The 26,243-nt window shown below is 37.9% G+C and overlaps 1 protein-coding gene across 1 annotated transcript; it reads right to left on the reverse strand.

Moving 5' to 3' along the window:
• Window positions 1–3,514: 3,514 nt before the first annotated feature.
• Window positions 3,515–24,841, reverse strand: BRMS1L (BRMS1 like transcriptional repressor). The gene is made up of 10 exons (XM_084207286.1): window positions 24,685–24,841; window positions 20,050–20,140; window positions 16,581–16,708; window positions 13,831–13,910; window positions 10,673–10,769; window positions 10,208–10,291; window positions 8,829–8,893; window positions 7,346–7,385; window positions 6,524–6,650; window positions 3,515–4,888 (listed from the first exon to the last, which is right to left on the reverse strand). Exons 1-10 carry the CDS (start codon window positions 24,818–24,820, stop codon window positions 4,765–4,767), a joined length of 972 nt encoding a protein of 323 aa, XP_084063412.1. The 5' UTR covers window positions 24,821–24,841; the 3' UTR covers window positions 3,515–4,764.
• Window positions 24,842–26,243: the final 1,402 nt, after the last annotated feature.

The following is a 26,243-nucleotide window of genomic DNA, read 5'->3' on the forward strand; positions in this document are numbered from 1 at the left end:
TTAAAACACTCATATTGTCCCACCTTTCCTTAACACTTTCATCAGTGTAAGAGATGTATTTCATTTTGTTTAATTACATATTTTGTTTCTATGGCAACTAGACAGAATCTAATCCATTTCTGTTCCTTCCTAAGCCTTTACATAGTGATTTTCTTTCACAGTATAGTAGCAAAACATAATCCTCCTTTAGAACTCTGAGTACTGTTCTTTCCAAATATCCCTTAATTAGTATGCATTAGGATTAAAACCAGTTGTAGCTGAGCTATAACTAAGAGAAACTGTGAAAAAAAAATCTAACAGATCCAGACAGAAAATTCTAAACTACCATCAAGTAGCTTCAGCATAAATTTACTGCCACCTGCAGGCAGGCTTTCACCGTCATGGATCTCCAGAGCATGGCAGCAGGGGATGAAGGAAAGCAAATTCAATGTTCCAACTCTGGCCAATTGATTCAGATTTCTTTTACTTATAGGAAAAGGAGAATCCACTAATGTTGCCCTGTTTAATGAAATAATGCCCGTTATTTTCATTTCTGTTGCCCTATTCCAGCTTGCTTTTATTTTTGAAGACGGTGATGATACCTGAAGATATTCCCTCTGCATTAAAGGACACAAATTCTACTGCTGCTAACCACCTCTTGAACAGTGGGATTTCTGTATTCTTTTATTTTTCAAAGAAATGTTCTAAAATTTAAGCCAGATTTTTTAAAAAATCTAGCAAGTCAAATCTTACAAAAAATATCATGTCTGTTGTTAAAATACCCATTCTAGGAAAATTTGGAGATTACTGCCTTACTAAAATGGCCTGAGTCCTACACATTCATACTTTTTCATACAGAGAAACCAAACTGAAAGAGTAACATTGACACTCACGAAGCTTACAAATATAAAGTTAACCTACAAGGCCCTTTTTTGAACCCATTACCATCTGAAACAATTCTAACTTACAAAATAATACAGTATTCTCTCCTATCAGAAAGTGATGCTGTCTCAGTCAGTGCCTAGGGTAACTAGGGCTAAATTTATCTAGCCCTAGACTAGGGCTGGTGAATCTGTCAGATTATTTTCAGCCTTCAGACCATTCATGCAATATCTGGGAAAGTTAAATTTCTAGAAGTGAGGTCTGCAGGGCTGCCAGCACACTGAAATAAGAGTCAGCTCAAAACATCAATTTGCCGCTTTTTCCAGAAAAATACAGTAATGAGTCTTAAATGGTAGAAGTCACACCTGATCCATCAGGACCATTTTCCACGCAGAGAAAAAAAAGCATACATAATGCCATACAACTACATTTCCCGGCATTTCCAGAAAATGTCAAGTTTATTGAATACATGCTGTGCTTTTGCTTCAATTACAGACTGCAAATTCCATTCCAGAGGCAATATATACTGTCTGCCTGGTCTTAATTCCAGCAGCAACCGTGCTTCTGCCTGGGAATAGCATATTTAAGAACTTTCTTAGGAATGATCATGTGCCCTCGGAATAGAGCTTACTTTGCCACATGTAAAAGGCTGTGTGGACAGGGCTGTCATCTGTCAATCTTTCATCATAGATTTATAGAAAGGTTTAGATTGAAAGGGACCTTAAAGATCATCCAAGTTTCATCCCCTCTGCCATGGGCAGGGACACCTTCCACTAGAGCAGGTTGCTCAAAGCCTCATACAGATTAAATCCCTGAAGATTTTAGCTATTTAAATGCAAAGTCTATTGGACACATGATTTCTTTCTCCTTACCTCTCTCCCTTGTCCTGTAAAAAAAGGGCGGGGCTGGGGGGAAAGGCTGTTCTTTCCCACAGTAATAACTGAAGAATTTCTCCAGGAGATGGGAAGATCTATTAGCATGTCTCTCTTTTGATAAAAGTCTAAACCTATTTTTTTATTTCTACTTAAAAGAAAAATAATAAAACCGAACAAAACCTCACACAGAACAAACTGAACCTACTGTTGGAAGTCAGCAGAGGTTTCAAAACGAGTGGAAATGTCAGTACTTAATCATCTCTTACCACTGGATGGGGCTGGTGAGCTACTTATACCGGCCTTGGCTTACAAACAGAGTAAGATGTTCACAAACTATAAATAGCCCATTTTTTATAGTTTACAAACACTACAATAAAGTGCCAACATTCAAATGCATTTGCAAAGTTTAAGACCTGCTTAATATGAAATACCTAAGCTAAAATCCACATGATACTTACACATTAAGCATCGTCAGGTTAAATCAACTGGGTTCCAACTAAATATATTGGATACTTCATTGTGGGAAAGATGAGCAGATCAATTTGCCCCATGTGTTTGGCAAAAACCAAACTGCATCTCCTCTGAAACATAACTATTGATAGAGAAGCCTTTTCTATATATGCACAGAAAGTTATTTTTGTCACTCAGCGCCTCTTGTTCTTTACTTACTTGATTTTTCACATATTACAGAATTCCTTTCAGCATTTCACAGAACTAAATCCAATTTGCAGGTTAAAACAATGCTACCAAAACTTGAAAAATTTTAATGCAGTGGTGTAAAAGATAAAACAGATGGACAAGAGGCTAACTATGTCTCTATTTCAAAGGACTAAAATCTGTGGAAGACCTCTTACATTTTATGTTGGATCAAGCAAAACATTAACTGTTGAAATATTAAAAAGATACAAAGCATGTAGCAAATATGATTCACTTAAGCATGAAATAATCAACCAGTTATAAACAAAAACCAACCTTACAGCTCTCCCATCACATACACAGAAAAGATGACATGCCAAAAAGGAAAGCTCAGTTTCCTGTACTTCTAGTAATGGAATGAGTAGGTCCCAGTTGTCTGATCCCAAATTCACACTGCTATGATTATTACTTCTCAGGTTGATAGGAATGATGTTTATTCTGAATTAAGAAACCACACTCACAAAGTGTCAGCCCAAACTGCAAGACTCTATGAAGGAAAGTTTTGCTTTGTAGAAGAGAAAAAGGTGTAGGAATAATCTATTGCAGCTAGAGAGATGCAAAATACAGAAGAGGTAAAAGGAAAGGGGTGAATCACAAAACCAGTTTAGAGTATCCAGCATGGCCTAAATACAAATGATTTCAAGCATGTCAACAGTTATGAGATTCTTAACAGTAATTATGTTTGATTTATAAGTGTCACAGAATAAAGCTTCCATAAAATATTTTCTAAAAGTTTGTAAAAACAAACAAAATGTATACATACAAACTCTCAAAAATCCAAAGAAAAAGGTGCAAGTCAAAAGTTTTTTTAAAAAGCTTTAGGCCTTCTGATTATTTAAAAATATTTCCCTTTGCCATTAGGTAGATCAACAATTCCAACCAGACTAGAAAAATCAAAGAGCAAAACAACAGAAAAGATATCCACTACCACAGATCATTTATTTATATACTAAGTTAAAAAAATGCAAATATTTAATTACAAAAAGTTTATCAAACAACTGTATACATACAGTTCATATTGTTAAAAGCCAACATGTCAATTGATACTTTATGTACATTTGATTTATAATGTCATACAATTGTAGAAAAGCATCACTCAGCAGAAACTGATTTGGCATTTGGAAAGTACTTACCACCCTGCACTAGAAGAGACGATTAATTTATATGTTACAATAAAAATATTTATTTGCTGTGATAATTCAAAGCAAATGGATGCTTTATTTTCTCCAAGAAGAATCATCATAAGTGGAGATTAAAGTGCACATAACCAACGCATGAACAATTCTTCAACAATCCCATCTATCATTCTAGTTGCTCGAAGAACATCACAGTAACATCAAGGATTTAGGACTTTTCTCTGTGGCTAAAAGAGCAAGACTTGAAAAGACACTCAGCTTCCTAAGCTGCATGAAATACTTCTGGTGTACAGTAAGATGAAACGGGGCACAGAAATTTTGAAAATAGTGTTTGGTGAAAAACTCAGTGTAAATTCTCCTAGACAGATGACCTCTGGGGAAATATATTCCTTCCCTAACAAAAATTCGTCATATTTCATACAACTGTGGACCAAACATGCAGGCCATGCAACAGCATTTATGTAACCATCCCCCCAGTAGTTCTTTGTGGGCTACATATAACACAGGTTAGAGCAACACTGTCCACCTTATGCATAAATTTTGCTGGCAATTAAGAAAAAACATCATCAATGATTTGTCTGCTATAGAATAGGGTCCAACACTAGAAAAGTGCTCTTCAAAAACATAGTTCAAAGTATTGGCTTTGTCTCATTACAAGCAATATAGTAAACTTTACAAAATATAACACAGTCGGTACTAGCAGAGCTGTTGAGAACAATAATTTAAATAAATCGGTACACTTTGGATAAAAGGATGCTTATGCATTTTACAATCTATTCAAAAGCAACAGCTGAGCAGGCTAAATTTACATCCACAAGAGAAGCATGACACAGTCACTGAAAATAAAGTGAGTTGCTGGTAATTATGGTTATCATTTTTTTCACACCAACTGGTCACCAATGGAAAAATAATTTTCTAAAATTACAAATATGTTAAGTTTTGAAGCGTTATACTTGAAGAGCATACTTCACATCTTAGGCACTGGACCCAATTTAGAGGCAAAATATCTGTTAACAGGATTTACCCTCCTCAGATTTCTGAAGGCCGTCCATATGAAGCTTACATACAGCACGACCCACACACATTAGATACTGCTGTAAATATATAAGGAATACAAAACACTATTAAATACAATTTTCACCCCATGGCACATCACGCATGGCAATACCACTTGTTTCACATCCGGTGAGCAACGGTCAGTTGTGGTTATGCTTTATTGAATATTTTCCTTTCTGTAGCTGAGAAATATACAGCTTAGACTTGCTTCCATCCGGTCTTTTAAACCAAACTTCATCATGGTTAATTGTTGTAATTATGGCACTGCAGAAAATGAGGGAAGAAGGGTCAGAGGAAGAAAAACAAGAAGAATTTAGAAAGCTTATAAGCTAAAAACAACCTCAAAACTGCAGCTGTATTTCCACACAGTAAATGAAAATATGCATTAGTTGTAAATGCTAGACCCAAAAGATACTAGGACCACTCTAAGGGTAGTTTTAACAAAATTCCTTGGAAACTGCATGTGTCTTTAGTGAAGGTAGCTAATGTTTCAGCCATCTATTTTATTCTCTTACAAGAAGACCCTAACAGGTACAAACACTTTAATTGTTTATAAAAACAAGAGTCACACAGAGAAAACACAACAATAAACTACCCATAGTAAAAAAAAAAAAAAAAAACAAGAAAAAGCCTTAAAATTACATTGAATATGAAGTACTTGAAAAAAAGTTGGACAACCTGAAGCCACAATTTAAAGCACAAAATGTATTAAACTCTTACTCATTATGCCAAGATCACAAGAAATAAACTGAAAACTGACTTACTGATTAATTGTTAAATAAGCCCTATTTTTATGCTTCTTGCAGTAAATTTTAACATAAGTAGTGAGCAAAACTCCCTCCTCATACCCACAGAAAAAACATCATTTCAAGTACATTGATGGGGAGAACAGAAAGCACAAAACCAATGATCAAAACAGTTAACAGAACAAGGATCTATTGCATACTGAGTGTGACAAGTCCCTCTAGTCTTAGAATTTGTGGGGGTCCTGAAAGCCCAGGAAAGCTCCATTGCATGACTTCCCTGTTAAGCATCAGCTTTTAGCTTTTGTCAGACACCGGATACTAAGATCTTTACTTGGCCCAGTACAACTGCTGTGTTCTGCTAAATTAATCCAGAGGTTTTTTTAATTTCAGACACAATCTGTAGTTTACTAAAATACCTTCCTGTTTCAGCCCGGAAAAAACACCAAAAACACCAATATCTGTTCCTCTACACCATACATAAGGAAGAAAAGAAACAGCCAGTTCTACAGTAAACTACTGACACATAAAATTAAAATCAATTTTCCTGAGTACATGCGCATATTTAATCAACACTGCGCTTAGACTTATTTACCCCATTCAGTAAAAGGTAAGATATAAATTTAATTTTAAATACACTCAGACGTTTAGAATTTACAAATATTATCCATACAGAGAAAACACATTTATAGATCTTAAACGTTCAACCAAATTTGCACCCTAATATTTAGACTGTTCCAAGGTAGAACCTTTCTTAAGAGAAGGAAATACCATTTAAAAGTTCCCCTCTTCTTTCAGAGCACTAATCAATGGAAAACAAAGCTTATCTGCAACACCATAAAGTGTTTTTCCATAATTAAGTATTTTCTCAAAGCAACAAACTCCCAAGATACTAGAAAAAAATTACTCCCAGGCTATCAGAAACTAGTAACAGCTTAAATTGTTAAGAGAGATCCTAACTTGATAACCCTTCAATCAATTCCAACCTTTACTAGCCTCTTTCACAAGCACTCATCTTAATACCTGTCTTGCAATGTGAACTAGTAAATGTCACTGAGCTAGCAGTATTTCCACATAGGCCTTACTCTTCAATGCCACCATCCCAGTTATTGCTTAACATGAATGTACAGAGCTGCATAAGCTAAATAATCTTTACCTTGTAGGACATTCATCTTTCTTATCAATGCATATCGTCTGCCCTCGTCCATACCATTCGCCATCATAATAGAGTCTTCCTTCTTCAGATCTAGCACTATGTAGATGCTTTTCTAATTTGACAGGTGCTAAATTAGGTAATAAAAGTGATTTAATATTAACTTCACAGAAATCAGTGAGGTGGTTAAATACACTTTCATCACGTTATTTACAGAGAATAGACATTTTTTCCAACAGTAGTCTGTCTCTTAATAATTGCATTGGAAAATTGGAAGCAATATACCTTTTTATTTCCAGCCAGATTATTAAAAGTTATGTTTTCATTTTCAAATGATTATTGTCCCTTCTCCTCACCTCCCAATATGTGATTTTGCTTTGCAAGAACATGCTTCTCACTTCAGTGCCAAATATGCAAATATGAATACCACTCCTTTCCCACAGCTCTGCTTTTTCAGAGTTATAGCTTGCAGTCAATGTGAGCAAACTTTGAAATGCACCTGAAAGGTCCAGATGCTCTCGGTTTTCTGCTTAATCTTGTGCAAACACTGGCATAGCTTGCTAATATGAATTGCTGTAAACCACTGTTAGAAGCCTGAATTTCTTTGGATCATTTTCTAGAATTTGCATCAACAGAAGCAACAGAAATCAAGCTACAGGTATCAGTACCTGAGAGAGCAGAAAAACAAAAGCCACATCTTCCAGCTACCTCACTCCATCCTCCATCACTATACCAGTACTATAATAAATACAACCTGCCTGGATGCAGTTTGCATCATTGGACACAGCAAGTTCTGTCTTGTGAAACTAAACCATGTTTACTTACGTTCTGGCTTTACCCTGTGTGGTCCCAGCGTAGCCATTGCCTTGAAACACAAAAGAAAATTAAAGTTAGTCAGCAGGCAGAGTCATTTTGTCTTAACTGCCAGCTTCAGTTGTGCAGTAACATGCTGTGGTACTGGCTTTTATATGCAAGTGTATACTTGCACTTACACGCAAAAAACACACTGAGAATTCTGAAATAAAAATGTGTTCAATGGTGACTCGGTAGCTAAATAAAAAAGCATTTGAAGGTGTAAAAAACCACTTTCTTTATTAAGTTCTGATTTCACTAACTCAAGCTTTTCTAAATTAAATCCTCAGAATTGTTCTTATATAATTCTTTCAAGAAAATACAAAATTACATTAATTCAATCTGAAAAACAAAATGCTATATGAACAACCTAATCTTTTAATTTATATGTTATAAGCTCACAAATATTACTTCATGTAAACTCCAGACCACACATTACCTTGGGGGAAAAAAAGCACTGAAGAGGTTTTGGGGGTTCATTTGTTTGCTTTGCTTTTTGGGGATTTTAAAAATTATTACCAGAAAATGCAAAGCCCTAGTAGATCCTGGGTTTGTTGCTATCGTTTAAAATTATGTAAAACTACAGAAAAAGAGCTCTAGGGAAAGATATTTTGCATCCATTACTCTGATGTGAAAGGAAAAGTCAGACAAGTTCTCAGATAAAGGTCATATTTTACTTCTTGTTCAGGAAAGAGGTACAGGGAAAAAACAGGATAGAAACTGACTCAGACAACTCCCCACCAAGATTCTGAATTCACCTAAGTGGATTGCTATTCCATAAGCTGGGATGCACTAGGATACTAGGGGAAGCTTTCTGACTGCAGGCGCAAGGATAGCATTTCATTACAGCAAGATCCTTCAACAGTCCTACCATCTAAAAAAGGCATTATGCAATTAAAACCTGGATTTATTTTTTTCAAATATATCAATTGACAAACAAATTTCTCTTCTATAAACCATGACTCTCCTGTAATCTGAGAAAAACACAGCTCCCCATTTTTATGTAAAAAAAGCATAAGGAGAGGTCAAAGCACAGAAATCTTCTTAAAATAAAAACCTTACTATATGAAAACATGCCATATGAGATTTTAAAAAACCTTCACATAAAGCAAATGTGAAGCACTATCCTATCATAGTTTATATCCAATTGGCCTAAACTATGAGAAGGGAGATCCACTTAACAAAGGCTTCACTTTTTGGAAAATTACGGGCTCCCAATTTTAGAGATATCTTCTTGCATCCCTTTAATGGATTCCTCTCTATGATTTGGATAGAACCAGAAGAAATAGCAATAACACAGCTTGAAGTGAAAGGATTAACTGACTACTGAAGAAATAAAAATCTATTTAGTGTTTTGATCATGTAAGTAATCCAATTACACATTTTTAAGTAGCAGAAGGACTAGACATGAACCCAACTAAATCCACAGGCATTGGCATTCATCCTTTCATCTTACCTTCCTTATTGTTGTCCAGTCTTCGAGTATATCAAGGTCTTGTAACATATAAACTATATAAGGACGTGGAAATGTTAAGGAAAACTCTTTTAAACAGAAATAATAAAAATACTCTAATGTTTGTAGTAACATATTAATAGCTCTGTTCTGCAGATCTTTCACAAAAAGTATACCAACACAAAGTAAAAGCTCAGTGCAAACACATCCATCTTTGAATTATGCAACCTAGAAGTACGCTTTAAGAATTATTAAAAGTACACTTTAAGAATTATTAAAAGAGGTAATAATAGGCTACTGGAGTTCAACATAAGGATAGGATAAACAGCTGATACAACGATTCCATTCCTAACAGTTCAAAAATTATTCTATTTGCAATAATTCAAATTACAATAAAAATTCATTGCAATTTCAATGTACCACTGCAAACCAGCACCTACACTAGTATCAGCTTAAATAAAATAATTATTTTTGCAGTATTCCGCATCATGGAACTTCAAGACAAAAGTATGGTCAGCACCACATATCTGAATACCAAATATCTAAAAAAACAGGAGGCAGAAAGGCAAAGCCCCCTTCCTTAAACTATCAATTGCAATACATGAACTTCATATAGTACAGCTATTCCATTACAATAGTCTTTACTTTCTACTTTGTTTCTACCCATTTCAGCTCTGAAAAATAAGCTTAGCAAAAGGTGCTATGGATGTTCAAAAAGAGAATCTCCTAAAATGGAGAGCAAGCTAAAACTTAAAAATCCATTTGAAATTTTAAAAATCTTTAACCACTTTAAAATTTGTTTTTCTCTAAATAGCAAAAAATGTAAAATTAAAAGCTGGGTAAAATTTCTAGTATTTGCTTTGCACTTATCTGACAAGTTCACAACTATTTCTAAACTACAATCAAAAAGAATAAATTCGTTTTCTTTAAAACTGAAAGGATTTTTAGCTTTATAAATAGCCTTGAATTGCTGAGATTTGATACCTAATATTATATCAGTATTTTTGTTTTGGAACATACTCTAAAACAGCAAAATAACTCATAATTCACAGAATCCAATGCTATTTATATGGTCAGTTGATGAAGTTCAAGTGGCCTAGCTTGATCCTGCTTTTGCCTTGTAACTATTTTCCTTTAAGAGTTAGAAAAATCAACTTTTAAAAACATTTTTTTTTAAAACTAGTAGATACGTGAGAGAATCTTAATTTCAATTTTCACGATGGGAGGATGTGTCAACATGGCTTCTCTAATCTGAATTAGAATAATGTCTGCCGTGCAAAAATCAGTTTTGATAATGCATTATCACTTCAACTTGATATCAATGACACATGTATAAATTAGCTCTAAAACTGAAAAGAACAATGATTTCAGTAAAAGGATATCTGATACAACAACAGGTTTCTTCTTATCTGGGCTAAATGGATCCTTCCTTTTCTTCCTGGACTGGAGCTCATCATTCCATAATTCTGAAAAGATATAATAAGAACATGCTATGAATCAGAAACACATATTTAGCTCTTTTTACAGCAGAAAATATTGTCCAAAACCAAAAAATAACATTTTCAGGAGATGCTGTTTCTGAACAGAATAAAGGGGTTTATTCAAGATTCAAAAAATTACAAGATTATATTGACACAGATTAATACTCTTAAAACACACAAGGGATGCTGACAACTATTAAACTAAAGTTGAAGTTTAAATTCAACCCCTGCCCAAATCTACAGCTGAACAGCATTCTACCAGATAACCTAAAACTCACCAGACATACTATGTGTACAGTCAACAAATCAGACCCCAGCAGTAGATTAAAAACAAATAATAAAAAAGCAAACTGAATTTCCATCCACCTGAGGTAATGTCAATGCTATGTCTGTCTTCTTCAAGTCTTCTAATCTTCTCTTCTAGTTCACTTTGTACAGTATCATACAAGAGAAGCTTCTCACTCTATAAAAGCAAGGATACAGATTTTTACGTTAGTGAGTTCAAAAATCTAAATATTGACAATTTAGGGCATCAATGGAAGAAACATAAGAATAGCTTTTTCAGAAGCCACAAAGCATACGCCAGCTCCTTCTATCCACTTTCTTAGCCTGAGATCCTAGCTCTTTAAAGACAGCACACTCGCTTAGCACAACTGAAAATATAATGACATATTTATCAACTACTGGTACCAAGAGTAATTAAAAGAATGCATCTATCTCTCCAGAATAACTTTTTGCATTTTGACACAAACACAGTATTTTTGTGGATAGAAAAGATTTATTCACAATGGTTAACTAAAGTAGTAGCCTCTAAGTCACCTTTCATTAAAAATCACAAAAGCTAATGTTTTCATGGAAAGCTTTTTATAAAGCTACCTCCTACACTAAATTGCACAGTATCTTACACATCAGTTACTCTTTAGCATGAAAACCCACTAAATTCTCTAAAAGAGTAATTTGGAATTAAGCTGAGTTCCAAGCCTTAAGGAAATAACTTTACTGCTCTTTCATAAACTTGCACATATCCAAAACGATGAGTAGAAAATACAGCCAATTGTTCCATTTTAACATTCACTTTCAGTGAGCAATGTCTTCAACAACTCTGGAAAGCAGAGAGCTTGGACTTACTGAAAAAACTGCATAAGCAGCCCAAGTCAATGCATCCAGCTATCTGCTACCATGTCTTTGTCAGAAGCTGCAGTTCCCTACAGCCAAATGAGCAGATGTCTACACCTCAACTGCTCTTGCCCACAGCACAGTAACAGAAACTTCCTTTTACCTGTGTTCAAGCTAGTTTGCTAGAGTGAAGCAAATCAGTCAGGGAATGGACAAAGAACCCTATTCCACTAAATGACTGTCAGGCTTACCATTCCCTCAAGTTACAAAGTATTCAAATTCTGAAGACCTCCTTGCACATACTTTTCAACCGTCATTATAAAAAACATTTCCCAGGTGAATTTAAAAAGCAGAAGCCTCTTTACATATACCTGAAGTGACAATTGAGTGTTACCTGTTCTGAGACCATTTTAAAATTGCACTTTAAAATTAAATAGTGTTTGTGTCTAGACATGTGTTCTGCTTCATATAGCTGGTAACAAATAATGTGTGAAAAGCTATTACAGGCATCAGAGGCATTCTTGCTGCATAGTTATATTCCAGAGCAACAGTAATTCTACAAGCAGCATTTCTGACTTAATAAAGCTTTTCCCCCCAAGAGACTTGTACTGCATGGTGAATTCTGAATGTTTCACATAACAGCAAAGCAAGGGACAAAGACCACCTCAAAGAGGAATATTACACAGCCAAAGCAAATCATTCAATCATGGATAAGAGACCCTGCAAGTCTTACAGGATTCTGTCCAGCCTCAGGAGTATTCACAGGAACAAAGACAGACAGTAATGAGTCATCCTTCATAATACCTAATTCTTTCCCAAGGGATCAAGAAAATGGAAAACTTTTCTAAAGTACACATGCACATTCTTGCTTTATAGGTATAGTAGGAACCAGGAATTCTGGAATATAGTGAACCACTCGGAAGAAAACACCTTTAAGCAACTGTAAGGGGCTGAGAAATACTATGATGAAAAACTCAGGATCTAAGCAGCTATGTACAGCATTGCACATATATGTACTTGAGTGTTTGTACTATAGTATCCAGCATTTAGATATGTGAACAGGAACCTTTATGCTCAAGGAGAGAAATATATTTTTCTTGTAACTGCTTTTGAAATGACAACTATCAGTAGCTGTCTAATGCATCCCATAAAGACTTCTTTGGTTTTGTTATTAAAATGCAAGGCATTTTTTGCTAGAATTACATCCGATATTTTTATTAAAAAGGTAAAAAATCACGTGGGAATCTATTAACAAGAACTCGATAATGAAAAATAAGAAGACTTTAGCACTATATATATATATATGCAAAGCCAAACTAATAAAAAGCTCTCCAACATCTTCATATCTTCATTAACAACTCAGACACGGGTCTCAAAGAAATCCTAAGTAAGTTTGCCAACAACACTAAACTGGGACAGGCTGATGACTCCCTCAAGGGCAGAGAGGTCCTAGAGAGAGACCTTGTCAAATTAGAAGGCTGGACAATTGCCAGCCAATGATGTTTAAAAAGAACAAGTGCTGGATTCTGCATCTGGGACAGGGTAATCCGGGATGTATGGACAGACTGGGGAATGAGAGGCTGGAGAGCAGCACCAGAGAAAGGGACCTGGGGACTCTGGTTGACAGAAAGCTGAGCCAGCAGTGCCTGGCAGCCAGGAGGGACAACTGTGTTCTGGGGTGCATCAGGCACAGCATGGCCAGCCAGGCAAGGGAGGGGATCATCCTGCTCTGCTCTGCACTGGGGCAGCCTCACCTCAAGTGCTGGTGGCAGTTCTGGGTACCACAATATCAGAAAGCTATTAAGCTACTAGACAGTGTCGAGAGAAAGGCCAGGAGGATGGTGGAGGCTCTGGAGGGGAAGCCATATGAGGAGCAGCTGAGGTCACTTGGTCTATTCAGCCTAGAGAAGAGGAGACTGAAGGGAGACCTCATCTTGGTCTTCAATATCCTCACAAGGGGAAGCAGAAGGGCAGGTACCAATCTCTTTACTCTTGTGACCAGGGACAGGATTTGAGGAAAAGGCATGAAGCTGAGCCAGGGGAGATTTAGGCTGAGTATCAGGAAAAGGTTCTTCACCCATAGGGTGGTTGAGCACTAGAACAGGCTCCCCCAGCTTGCCTGAAGTGTTTGGACAACACTTCTAGGCACATGGCCTGATTCTTCAGTGTCCTGCACAGGGCCAGGAATTGGACTAGATGATCTTGATGGGTCCCTTCTACATCAGCACATTCTATGATTCTAATTTTCATATGCTTTGAATAACCTCTTGCATGGGCTTAAATATTACACTGCAGTTGCATTCAAATAGCAAATAACAGTAATATAAAAACATGCACTGAACTTGAAAAGCATGACAAACAGTAAAGTTAGATGAGATTAGCTATCAATGTGAAACAGCTGGCACAACCTCACAGTGCTGTCGAGAGGCTTGAATTTCACATTCGTATTTGTTCTTCACAGATTCCAGACAAAGCTCTCTATAGATACCTGTAATCAGACAAATTATAGCAATATTACTTCTTTTAGCAAATATCCAGCTTCAGAATTCTATTTTAAGACTGCCTGCAAGTCCCAACACATGACCACAGTGGAAAATACAGATATATTACATTAGGCACTTAAGAGTGGCTGGCTGCTTAAAAGAATAAAAATAAGAACAAGTTAATCCTTAATTCTGAAGATCTCAGAAAAACTAAATGCTATTTTAACTCCTTTTCCTGTCAGTCAATAAATTACACCAGTGGTCACACTAACTTTAGAAAATATGTCTATTTCATATTTCTGATCAAACTGTACTGAATATTATCAGTTTACAATCTTAGGTACTGAATGGCCTCTCCTATTTTCTAATTAGAGTTTAAAATAAGGTTTTGGGGTTTTAAAACAGCTAGAAAGCTGATTGAAAGTAAAAGATTTTACAAATTAATACTTGGAATCAGACTTACTTTATAATGCATTACCTTATTAAATTACAATAATTAACAAGACTGTTCCATTCTTAAAAACAGTCACCTTGTGATTAAGGGTACCACTTCTAAGCATTAGGAGCATTTTTAGACATTTCTGGAAATGCGTCCACTAAGCAGCTGAAAAAAACCTGAGAGGTACCTGAAATGTAATATCTGGCAAGCATCTATAGAACTTGATTCAATATATTCAATGCATTCAACAGAAAACACTTATATTCCTTCAGATTAGAAACTTGAGGAGTTAAGTTTGCACACAGTGGTGGTGTCTTGCAACTAAAGAACTTCCAAAACCAACTTCCCTTATAGTTCAACTTACTATAAATGAAAACTACTAGGGGAGCAGAACTACTAGCAGCAATCTCTCTGAAAAACCAACCACTACATATTGCGTCGATCACCTTTCCACAGTGAAGCTATTCTAGAATTCAAAATGTTCTTTTCTTACATTGCTATGTTATGATGGCTTTTATTTTCTTAATATTTATGGCTGACTGGCATATTTAGGTCACTGTTTATTTGCCTGAAATTGAAAAATATAGGTATGAACCATCCTGAAAGAAACAGTTGTTTTTCTGACTTGCTGTAACAGTCAAGATCCACATTTTGTGTGAATACTGCCTTACAGAGCCAAGGAATACAAGCTGCTTTTCTAACACAGATGCAATTGTATCCAAAGTTTAGCTAAACTAGTTTAGTTTAGGGGTTTTGTCACCACTTCCTCCCCTTTCTTAGGCAACCACAGGTCCTTATGGGTTACTTGATGGAACTCAAGTCCTGTTATTACCCACTTCTGTCAAGGCTCTCAAACAGCAGGAGCAAATAAGCCAGTTCTCCAGTCCCTTGCTTTCTCTGGAATAATTTTATCAAGGTCATTCAGTTGGGGACAAATGGAAAAAAAGCCTTTTATTTTCTATTCTCAGCTTCAAGGAAACTGTTGTTTTTAAGCTGGGCTTTTTTTACATTGAAACATAGCTCTTCAATGGCGCTGAAGACCAATCAAGAGAATGTGTAATATGCTGCATATCTCATACCTACCTACATGAAAGCACTGATGGACAGCCACATTTAAAACTGAAAATGAAAGGCCTGGATTAAGGTTACTTTTATATCAAACCTTTTGCAAGTTTAACTGAGATCCTTCTGCAAAGCCTAAGTGGGCTGCTTAGGGCTAGTCATGTATATTTGGGCTAAGAACTTAAAACCCAGTAATGCTGGGTCAGCAGCTGAGAAAAAGCATTATATATAAGACCTGGAGGGACAGAAATGCAACAGACCAAAAGATTTCAAATTCTCAAAGTCAGAAGTACCAATGAAGACATACTGGGCAGTACTGAAACAGCACTAGTATTATGAAAAGTATAAGGTGGCCTACCATTTTTCAGTTAGCCTGCACCATGTTTCTGCTAAATTTCTTAGAAAAGACACTGCTTCTCTACCTACAGAGATCACAAGTGTCTGTCTTTTGGCTCTCTGACAACTGTGTTATATAACCCTTAGACAGCTGAATCCTCCTAATGGAATCAAACTGTAACATGAAACAAATTTACAGTAGGGAAGTACAGAACTTTGTCTTCCTATAATATTACCATTTCATATGAATATATGGTTGTATGCAAGTAGTAAACGTTCTTGCCTTCTTCTATGAGCGCAAAAACCTGTATAAACCTTAGTTTTAATAACTAAAATTCAGCTTAGAGAAAAGAACCAAGGACAAGAGGTTTTTCCTCTTTCCCTAGACAGAACAGAAGGATAGGAACAGAGGAGAAGACACACAGACTAGAAGAGCAGGAAAAAATATCATCATATTAGATAGCAAACATTTCATGACATAGTACCTACATATCTCTTCAAGAGTGACCATTGTGTAGACCTGATCCCAAACCTTCTGCCTAAAAAATTATTAGCTTTTACTCAGTAATTTTGTCCTTACTACACAAAGACAGGCAGCTATTAAGTGAAACATTAAAAAAAGCCGTATTTTTAGTGGGATGTTATCAGGCAACTTATGCACAGAGGTAAGCAACATAGTCATTTAGATTTAAAAACTACTTCATATTTAAAATTATGCTACAATATTTCTAACTTTAAAACACGCTCCTTCAACAATTCTAAAGAAAACAGAAGATTAACCTTAAAATGCATAACAAGTTTATACTTTGAAACAGCAATACTCATTTTACATGCCTACCTGCCACCTTGGTTCGGATTTGCATATTTTCTTGTAAAGCTGCCAATGGTTCTAAATATTCAGGTGCTTTTCCAGCTATGACCTCTTGTAGCTTTGCATCCACTTGGCTTAATCTTTCTTTATAAAGTCTGAAAGTAATAGAAATAAAAAGATGTCTTTTATTTAAAATAAAACACAAGTTAGGAGAAATATTTTTAAAATAAGTATTTGTCATCCCTTTGTTAATGCTATGGAACAATGAAACAAAATGAGGATTTGCTAGTGTTTGAATTTTCCAATACATATTTTCTTTTTGAACAACAGTATCCATGTCTACCAAGCCTTTCTGAAAAGCAAATGCAAACAATCAGAAGTGCAAAAAGGATAAAATTAAATGTACCTCCAACTCTAAGGAAGGAAAAAAAATTGCATATCTGTTAATAATAGAACATGAAACAACATGGAAGAGGAGAAGAAAAGGTAATACAGAGCATAAGAACAAACTGGGTTACGTCATGACAGAGAAAGAGACAGTTTGTCGACAGAAACGATCATTCACATTTTATGTTCACATATCTGCTCCCACACTACCATAAACCAGGGGAAAAGAGATGCAGGTGCTTAATAAAGCAACCCTCAATTCATCTCCTGTGAAAATCTACATGTTGCATACTATTATGAATATCATGAGATAATTTCTGACATATTACATTCCGGCCAAAGGAAGTGTAATTAAAATATTTTTATTTTACCTGAAATTCACTCAGTCCATAAAAGTTGATATTTTCTGGCAGACAATGAATAAATCTGCTTGCACTTTGAAGAATTTAATGTAATATCAATTACAAACATTTCAATCTCAATAAAGCTCCACGAACTTTTAACTGTTAGTGTTCCATGTTAGAATCATCAATATAACTAACTTCTTCTGTTCTCATTTCTCACCTTGCACCCCACAATCAAAAGGTGTAAAATTAAAGCAAACATGTACAAACTCTACAAGTGTTACAAGCACATCAGGGGCTACCTGTTTACATAGACATAACAGATGTTCTTGGGACAAGGATGCTGCTTTTTACTTATTTAAAGTGCACAGGTTAAGTAGTTAATTAGACATAATAAAGTTCATGTATACTGATATATCAAGACTTCTCAGAAATAACTGCCTGTTCACCTTGCCACCAGGATTTGTCCTGCAGTCAGCTAACACAGCCTGCAGCTGATCAAACCCCAGTTTGCTGGGCTTAACCCTTAATGAGCATGCTCTGCACATGGTGGTTAGCACAGAGCTACAGCAGAATTATTTAGCCAGACCGTAAGTCTGGGTGCACAGTGCACCTGACTGGGTCAGTCACTAACATTTGATTACACAGCACCAAGTATCAGGTACAAAAGAGCAAGCAGTTATGGACAGGGTGCTGTCAGGTCTCGGTACCATGCAATAGTTGCTGGACTGCAACTATTTATCCAGTACCTTCAAACAATGATTTGTCTAAAATGAATAAATGCTACCAAATCACTGTAAATGCTACTCATCTTGTAACATCCAATTTCAGTTTCCCTGAAATGGATGAGGAGGCAGACCCAATCATTACACCCTCTCTGCTGTTAGTTGTGACAAAAATCCCATTGTTTAGGCAACTTTTTCTACTTTCCCAATATCATTGTTTCCCTATTCACAGCTGCTTCTCTCTATAATCCCTCTTCCATCATTCTAATGCTCCATTTCTGGTATCCCCACTATCACTGCTCCTCCAGCCCACACAAATACCTCTATCTCTGAACTAACCAACATGTCTCTACAATGCCTTCCTCCATATACTACAGTCTTACTACTTCTCAAACACCATTTATAAGCCTTAAGCCCCCAGAAGTACTTGCTTCCTTCCTCCCAGGACCACCCTCTTTCATATCCACTTCTTACAGATATGTTTTCACAAATTGTTTTCAGTCATCCAAGCTGTTGAGCAGATGGCTGACAGTTTTCAAAAGCTGACAGTTTTCCAAATGCCAAACCAATCAGTACCAACTGGCTTCAGTACTCATCAGTTGGCTGTATTTCCCAGGTTTTTCCATGCTCAGCCCAAAGAACAGGACAAACAGTCTTCTCTAGACGCTGCAGCAAGGAATTTCTTGTTGGGCAATTCCTTCCAGACCCCATTATTTCCAGACCTCACAGTGTCCTGTTATGCAAAGCAAGTTATATGTCTCAGCTCTGTAGCAGAAAGAACTATCTCACAATATAAATATGCATCTGAACCATAAGAACAACAAAGTTTTCAATTAAAGTACATGGCCCAAGAACAGACCAGGTCTTCTCAAGGTTTCACTTACCAAGCATCTTACTAAGTTAGTTGCCAAAATAGCACCAATTTTAAACTTGAACAGATGCACCTAACTTAAAACAAATTTAACTTCACATACACTGCTGGAGTGTGTCCAGAGAAGGACAATGAAGCTGGTGAAGGGTCTGGAGCACAAGTCCTGTGTGAAGCAGCTGAGGGAGCTGGGGTTGCTCAGTCTGGGGAAAAGGAGGCTCAAGAAGATCTTACTGCTCTCTACAACTACCTGAAAGAAGTCTGCAGTGAGATGAGGGCCAGCCTGTGCTACCTGGTAACAAGAGACAGGACTAGAGTAAATGGTTGCACCAGGGGAGGCTTAGATTGGATATTAGAAAAAATTTCTTTTGCTGAGTCTTCAAGCATTGGAACGGGCTGCCAAAGTGAATGGTGGAATCCTTGAAAGTGTTCAAAAATATGCACAGATGAGCTGCTTAGAGACATGGCTTAGTGGTGGATCTGGCACTGTTAGGTAAATGGTTGGACTTCATATTTTAGAGGTCTTTTCCAACCTTAATGATTCCATGATACAAATGACAGGCGGCAATACAAATGATAATCACTGTTAAATAACTGTGGCTATTAAGTTTCTCTCTTCCTTTTGGTAGGTTTTTACTAGCTATTTATGTAGGTATTATGGCAGACAGAGATAACAGTACTTTCATTTTATCTTGTACTAGTACCTGGTTTGCAGTAATCACAAGAAACTTTAATTGGTACCAACTATAAAAACTACTGCTGTAAAAAAAAAGCCCAACCTAATTCTTTACTTAGGAAAGACAATGCATTTAGGTCTCTCCCACATATATAAAAGTATGAGAATAATATTGAATGGATAAGTAATTAAACAAAATCTCAAATTTCCCTAAAATCCCAATTCCTTGGTTCTATGAGGGAGTTTGATGCAACAGACCCAGACTAGCTCTTAACAGGAACAACATTTCAAAACCATCCATACAGCAAAACAAAAAATACATGAATACACAGATACATTCTAGAGCAACTGCCTGAAAGTAATTTCAGAATTCCCAGTCCTTACTCTTCTCCAAAAGTAGCATCCACCTATATAAAAGACAAGAAACACCAGCTGCACACAATACTTTCATGGAATGGATCCTCAAACAAGGCACTTGAAACATTAAAATACTTACTGATCTTTAAGGTCTGTAAATTGCTTTTCAAGATTGGACATTTCATCTAAACATTCCATTCTTCTTCTTTCACAGTCCTCATCATCCATTTCTAAGAATAAAAAAAAAATTTAACAATGTAATATAAACCAAATAAGCTGGCTATTTTGTTTCTAGTGAATGCAGAAGGGCCCCTGAATTATAGCCATGAACAGTTTCCCTCTTATATTATTATTTTCATAAAGCAAAATATGAGAAATCACTTGGCATATAAGCTACAAAGAAAGAAACCTAGATCTAATTCTAGAATAAACTCCATAAACAGCAATTCTTTTTCCTCAAAATAGGAAAAAACAGCACTGTAAGACCTCAATAGGGTAATTTCATTACTGAAATACAAAGAATACATAAGAATGCATGAAACAGAAAAACTAAACAATGTATATCACACCAAATGAAAAACAACATTAAGCATGAGCTGTTATAAGCCACCACTGAAAATTCAAGGGTATCCTGGCTTAGTAAAAACAAAAGTAATCCCTGGAATGCAAACACAGTTCAGTGTTAGATTTGTCATATAAAATTCAAGACTTGTTTTATTCATATTCCTAAAACAAAAAGTAACATATAATATTGAAACAGCTTTCATCCTGTCCAATTGGAAGAGTTCTTTGAAGTTGAAATATTAATGTAAAAACAACTGCAGTTCATTTGAATGAGCATTCAAAATCACTCCAATTAAAAATTTCTTAACCTGAAAAGTCTAGAACACTGCAGACACTTGACTTTATATGCTTTTATGCAGCAAGAGTAGTTCATGTTTAACTCTTTTCACAGATTTTAATTTATATTCCTGATTCCTTTTCATAATTTACCTAGGGAAGATAAAGCAACATAAATACACAATTTTTTTCCAAAACTTTTGACACTGCCATTGAGACAGCTGATGCTGCTAAACATCAGTTGTTACCTCCATTGGCCTTTCTTAGACTAGAAAACTGAGAAACTAAGATACAAAATTCTTGACTCTTTCCAAGCCTTCCCAGAAAAAAAAAACAAGAAAAAAGGTTTTGTTAAGCCGTATTCAAAAGTCAGATAAGTGAAACTGCTTTATAACAGCAGTATCTGCAGGAATTAGCCCTCAGTGGATAGCTGACCACTATCAACCAGTAGCAGACATGCAGAAGGGATGGCCATGCACTCAGGAACTAACTGGTGCAAACAGGCCAGATGCTTGAGAGAAGGCACTGTCCTAAGGAGCCCTTACTTATGTAACCAGTTATTCTGGCAAGAAAAATCCTACCTCCTGACAGAGAGGAAAAGTAGGATCCTGAACCCAGCAGGGATCACTCTTTAGGCTATAAACAACTCTGAGCTTTTTGCTTCTTCATCACTCACATTTTTCCAAAAACATGTTTAACTGCTTCATGCTGTCTCCTACACCAACTACAGAATGCAGCATTCTTCATTCTGATTGTTTTGCAAAACAGTATGGCAATTTGTAAAGCTGATGAGGAGAAAGGAGTAGCTTCAGGGCCACTAGCTACATGGAAGGATCCCATTAAATCATATTGTCTACTCAGACCTCTCAGCACTTAAATTCTTCCTGAAATCATCACAAGCTTTTAAGACTAAAAAGCTATACTAACCTTCCCTGCCTGGACAGGAAAACCAGCAGTCAGCACAGCAATGCCAATCAGTATTACAATGGCAACCATGAGTCCCAATTAAAGACCTAGTGCAGTCTGTCATACTACTGTTAGTACAGTCAAAAAGGAAGTTTTAAAACACAATATAACCTGAAGTACTTGAAAGCAGAGCAAGAGAATTTGAAGACGGAACTTAAAAAAATACAATGCATGGGGAGGGTGGGGGAAGAACACATCAGGCTGTTAAGAGATACTATTTATATTAAAACATTGTTCTCAAATGTAAGGCAAAACCACAACCTCAGAATAAGGGTCAAAATCATATGAAAGAACAAAGTTTTATGTGACTGTTGGACACAACATCCAAGCCAAAAATCGATTTAGCAATTCATAATTTGGCCAGATTTAAGGAATGTGGCAATCTTATTACTCAGAGTTGCCTAAAGCATTTCTGTGCTACAAAAATAAAGCTTCTTTAAAATGGAAGGCACCTCCCAGTGAAACCAAACAGGAACAAGCACTTGGACACGACAATTTTTCCCCTTTATTCTCAAACATGTTTCAAATGCGTTCTACGCTTTCGATTCTAAGTATGTTTTAGTAAGTAGTTCACTCATAAGCTCTTCTTAAATTAACATGGATTTTATTGTTTGTGTATATTTAGGGAGTACAAAGCAAAGAAAACTAGAACTGGCTGAGGATCAGAGTACACCCACTCTTGGAGGGGAAAGGGACTGCGTCTTACATTTTAAACTTGTTTTGCAAGGAAATTGCTATTCATTGGCATCTGAGGGTATAGCTGACTTCCTTGTAGATAAAGAAATAACACATAGATCTCTCTGATCTCCTCTCAACTACAAATACTCTCGAAAGCCTTTGACTTTCTGCCTAGAAGTCTTCATTCTCCCTATCACTGGATACTAAATGTCAATTCACATGCCAAGTTCAATTGTTTCATCTGTATTCTCCCTCCAATAGGATTGATAAAATTATGAAGATTTTCAGAGTCCTGAAATATAATTAATTCTCCATTTATGGAATTTCTTCCTCATGGCCTTAAACAACATACAGACTATGGAATATGCATTGCTGAAAAAGTAAAATGTTGTAAGATCAAATCTCATGGCCTTCCAATTGAAAATTTACATCACAGGAGGTGGAAGATTGGTCATTCCATTTTAAAACAGTTCTGATAGATCTACCTTATCTCAAAATTTCAGATTTACCATACAGGCTCATACTGCAAAAAGTATTTAGGCTACTCTAAAACACTTTGAAAATCACAGTTGTTTTTCCTACTATACTCAAGCAGCCTAACACAGTAATTATGGCAACCTGGTTTAAAGATAAAAAAAATCCACATAGCACTTAAAATGTAACAGCACCTAAAATAGCTTTTTTAATAAGCTGTGGCCTATATAAAGTGCTTCAAAAATGGCCAAATTCTCCTCTGGGACAGTGAGCATAACTTGTGGCTTTTTTATTCATCCCTAACAAATTATTCTATATCCAAGTCAATAAAACACCTGCACTAAGTATGTAACATCTAAAAGAACAGGATAGAAAGAGTGCCAGCTCTCAAGGACGAGTCATGCTTCCTCTAACAGCACCTTTTGTATTAGCAGGCATCTAGTGGAGACAGAAAAAAAAAAGAAGGCTGAATGCAAGTAAAGCAAATGACAAATCTGACAAAAAAATTCATTACTAATTTCAATTGAGACATTTCTTGGGGTGCTAATAATTTTAAGTCTGTAGGAACAATATGCTTACAAGGAGTATGTTCGTATTGGTCGAGACACTGAGACAAGCATGTAATTTTCTGTAATCGTCACACTTTAAGTACTCCCTTAAAAGCATTTATCTGTGGAATGCAACAAAAATTATCTGGAGAGCTTCTTGTATTGTTTTAAAGAAACATGAACAGACTACATTCACTTAAAACACACTTACTCCTTCCTAATCCCAGACTCTTAGGCACATGGTATGCTTCTTGGGTGTCCTGTGCAGAGTCAGGAGTTGCTCCTAATGATCCTTCTGGGTCCCTTCCAACTCAGCATATTCTACTCAGCTTTTAATTTGGTGATATAGGGGCCTCAGCACTAAATCACTTAAGCTGCCAGACCCATAAGTAAGGACTAGACTGGTCCTGGTCCACATCGACATCCGGACTTTTCTCAATTCACTAACCCTGTCCAACTTCCTTTCCATCCACTGTCTTCCATCTCATCACCAGTCAAATGAGGCACCACAAACTCCTACCAGTCATCACCTGGAAACATGTTTTAAGATCAAAGACTGAAAGCACTAATCAGAAGGAAACTTAGAACAGATAATAATAACCTTCTTAATAACACAGTGTAAATTAAGCATAGAAAAAGTGATCCTTTTAAAGCTAGATTTTATCTAATAATGTAATTCAAAATCTACAGTCCATATGGAAACTATGGAAAAAAGAAGGGACCTTCAACTGAGCAGAGGCTGAAGTGATTTGCAAAAGAGGCCAGTGGTACTGACAGGGCTTCCAATATCCCTCCAAAGACAGGTCTTAAAACACCTAGTTGCATGGAAATACGCACTTATATGTACATACACACGAGTTCACGTATGCACACGTATGTATATAAGCCAAGCCCTTAAGTCCGTGTGGAGGACGCACTCAAGCCCAGCGGGGCACAAGGCACGGCTCCTGCACGGAGCGGAGCAGCGCGGCCCAGCCGGCCATGGCCGGGTACCAGCCCGCTCCGGAGCCGGCGGCTCGGGGCTCAGCGGGGCTCCCTGCCCATGCGCCCCGCCCCGTTCCTGCGCCCTGGCCGGCGGCCCGAAGAGGAGCCGCCGAGCCGAAGCAGAGGCTGGGCCGGGGCGGGGTCACGGGGGGAGGGGAAAGGGGGGGACACCGACAGCCACCAGAGCCGGGGCGGAACCGGTGTGTCCCCGGGGCACCACCGAGCGCCGAGGGAGCCGCCGCGGCGCCCTCTCAGCGGCGCTGCCTTGCGGGCGGCTGCTGTACCTGAGCTGTCCCCCTCCTCGGAGACGGACGAGCTCTCGGTCTCCTCCTCCTCAGAGCTGCTGCCCTCGTTCTCTCCGTAGTCCACCTCCATCTCATCGTGATTATTCTCCTTCTTCTCCCGGGAATGGACCGGCATCGTCCCCGCCGCTGCTGTGGAACCCCGAGCCCGCCCTTCCCGCCGCCGCTCCGCCGCTGCCACCGGCCGCTCCTCCCCGCCCGGTGCCTGCGCGCCCGCCCATTGGCCGAGTCCCCTCGCCGTCCGGCGTCACCACGCGCGCGGCGTTCTGGGAATTGTGGTCCGCCCTGAGAGGGCCGGTGGGGCGCTGAGAGGGGCCGGGCGCGTAGCGGGGGCTTTTCGCGCCCCTCTCCTGTCCCGGGACACTCACAGGACTGCTCGGCGCCGAGAGAGGCTTCACCGCGGCCGAGCAGAGTTTTGTACCTGCCCGCGTCTCCCGCAGGACGCCGAGCGAGGCTGTGGCCCTGTGCGGTGGGGGGTTCGATGGTGGCCGTTCCCTGCCCGAGTAGCGGAGGGACGACGCGGGGCCTCACGTGTGCCCCACCAGCCTCCCGCCGAGGAGTGTTGCATCCTGGCAAGGCGTCCCTTGTGGCTCGGATCTCAGAAGGGAGAGGTCCTCGTGGTTATTGAGGGGAAATTCTTCACTGTGAGGGTGGTGAGGAACTGGAACGGGTTGCCCAGAGAAGCTGTGGATGCCTCATCCCTGGAAGTATTCCAGGAACTTTTGGAACAAGATGATCTTTAAGGTCCCTTCCAACTCAAACCATTTGATGATTCTATGAATAGTGGCCTCCCCAGCAGAACTTGCTTCTTCTCCAGTGTCATATGCTGTCCTGTAACCAGTGTGATATGCTTTAAACTAAGTCAGACTTAACTGAAAGTGGCAACTGTCCACTGAGAGTGGGTATGAGAAGTGACTAAAGAGATAAGACTGCAGTCTGTGTAGGTTTGGGATAATTTTTTTTGGCTTTGAGTATCACTACTTGCCTGTTCATTCACCAATTGCTTTTAATTGTGGTACATAAGATGTACTGAATAGAAGTGACACTTTCTGGAAAAAGCTGTCCAGACTGTGCCCTTGCTCTGAGAGACTGATTAGCTTCACCTCAGGACATAAGCAAATACAAGGAAGTCTGGCAGTCCTGAAATACAGAGCTGGTTGTGGCCTGCAGGTCAGTGTGGGTGATATCTTTGGGGCGAAGGTGAGCTCGTTTGTATCACAGTCTCACTCTTGAAATCTGGGCCAGCTGCAAGAGCACAGTGTGTCTCAGTGATGTGATGTGCCACTTCAAAGTAGTTAAAGTTCTGTGTGCCTGGCAGGAGCAGTTCTTTGTATTGAGATCCAAATTTAGTCCCTCTCTGCTGTCTGGATGGATGTTATGGAGGCTATATTGTGAGGCATTTAATAACTTATGCACTTCCCTCTGGATTTCCACCTCCATAGCAATAGCTGCCCACCTTAACCACAACAACTATTGCTGTTCATTAGTCACTTCTTTTCTCCCACATCTCTGTATATCCAATATAAGTAATTTCCCTGTAT

The sequence above is a fragment of the Fringilla coelebs genome (genome assembly GCF_963513975.1).
Source record: "Fringilla coelebs genome assembly, chromosome: 6".
Classification (NCBI taxonomy): Eukaryota; Metazoa; Chordata; class Aves; order Passeriformes; family Fringillidae; genus Fringilla; species Fringilla coelebs.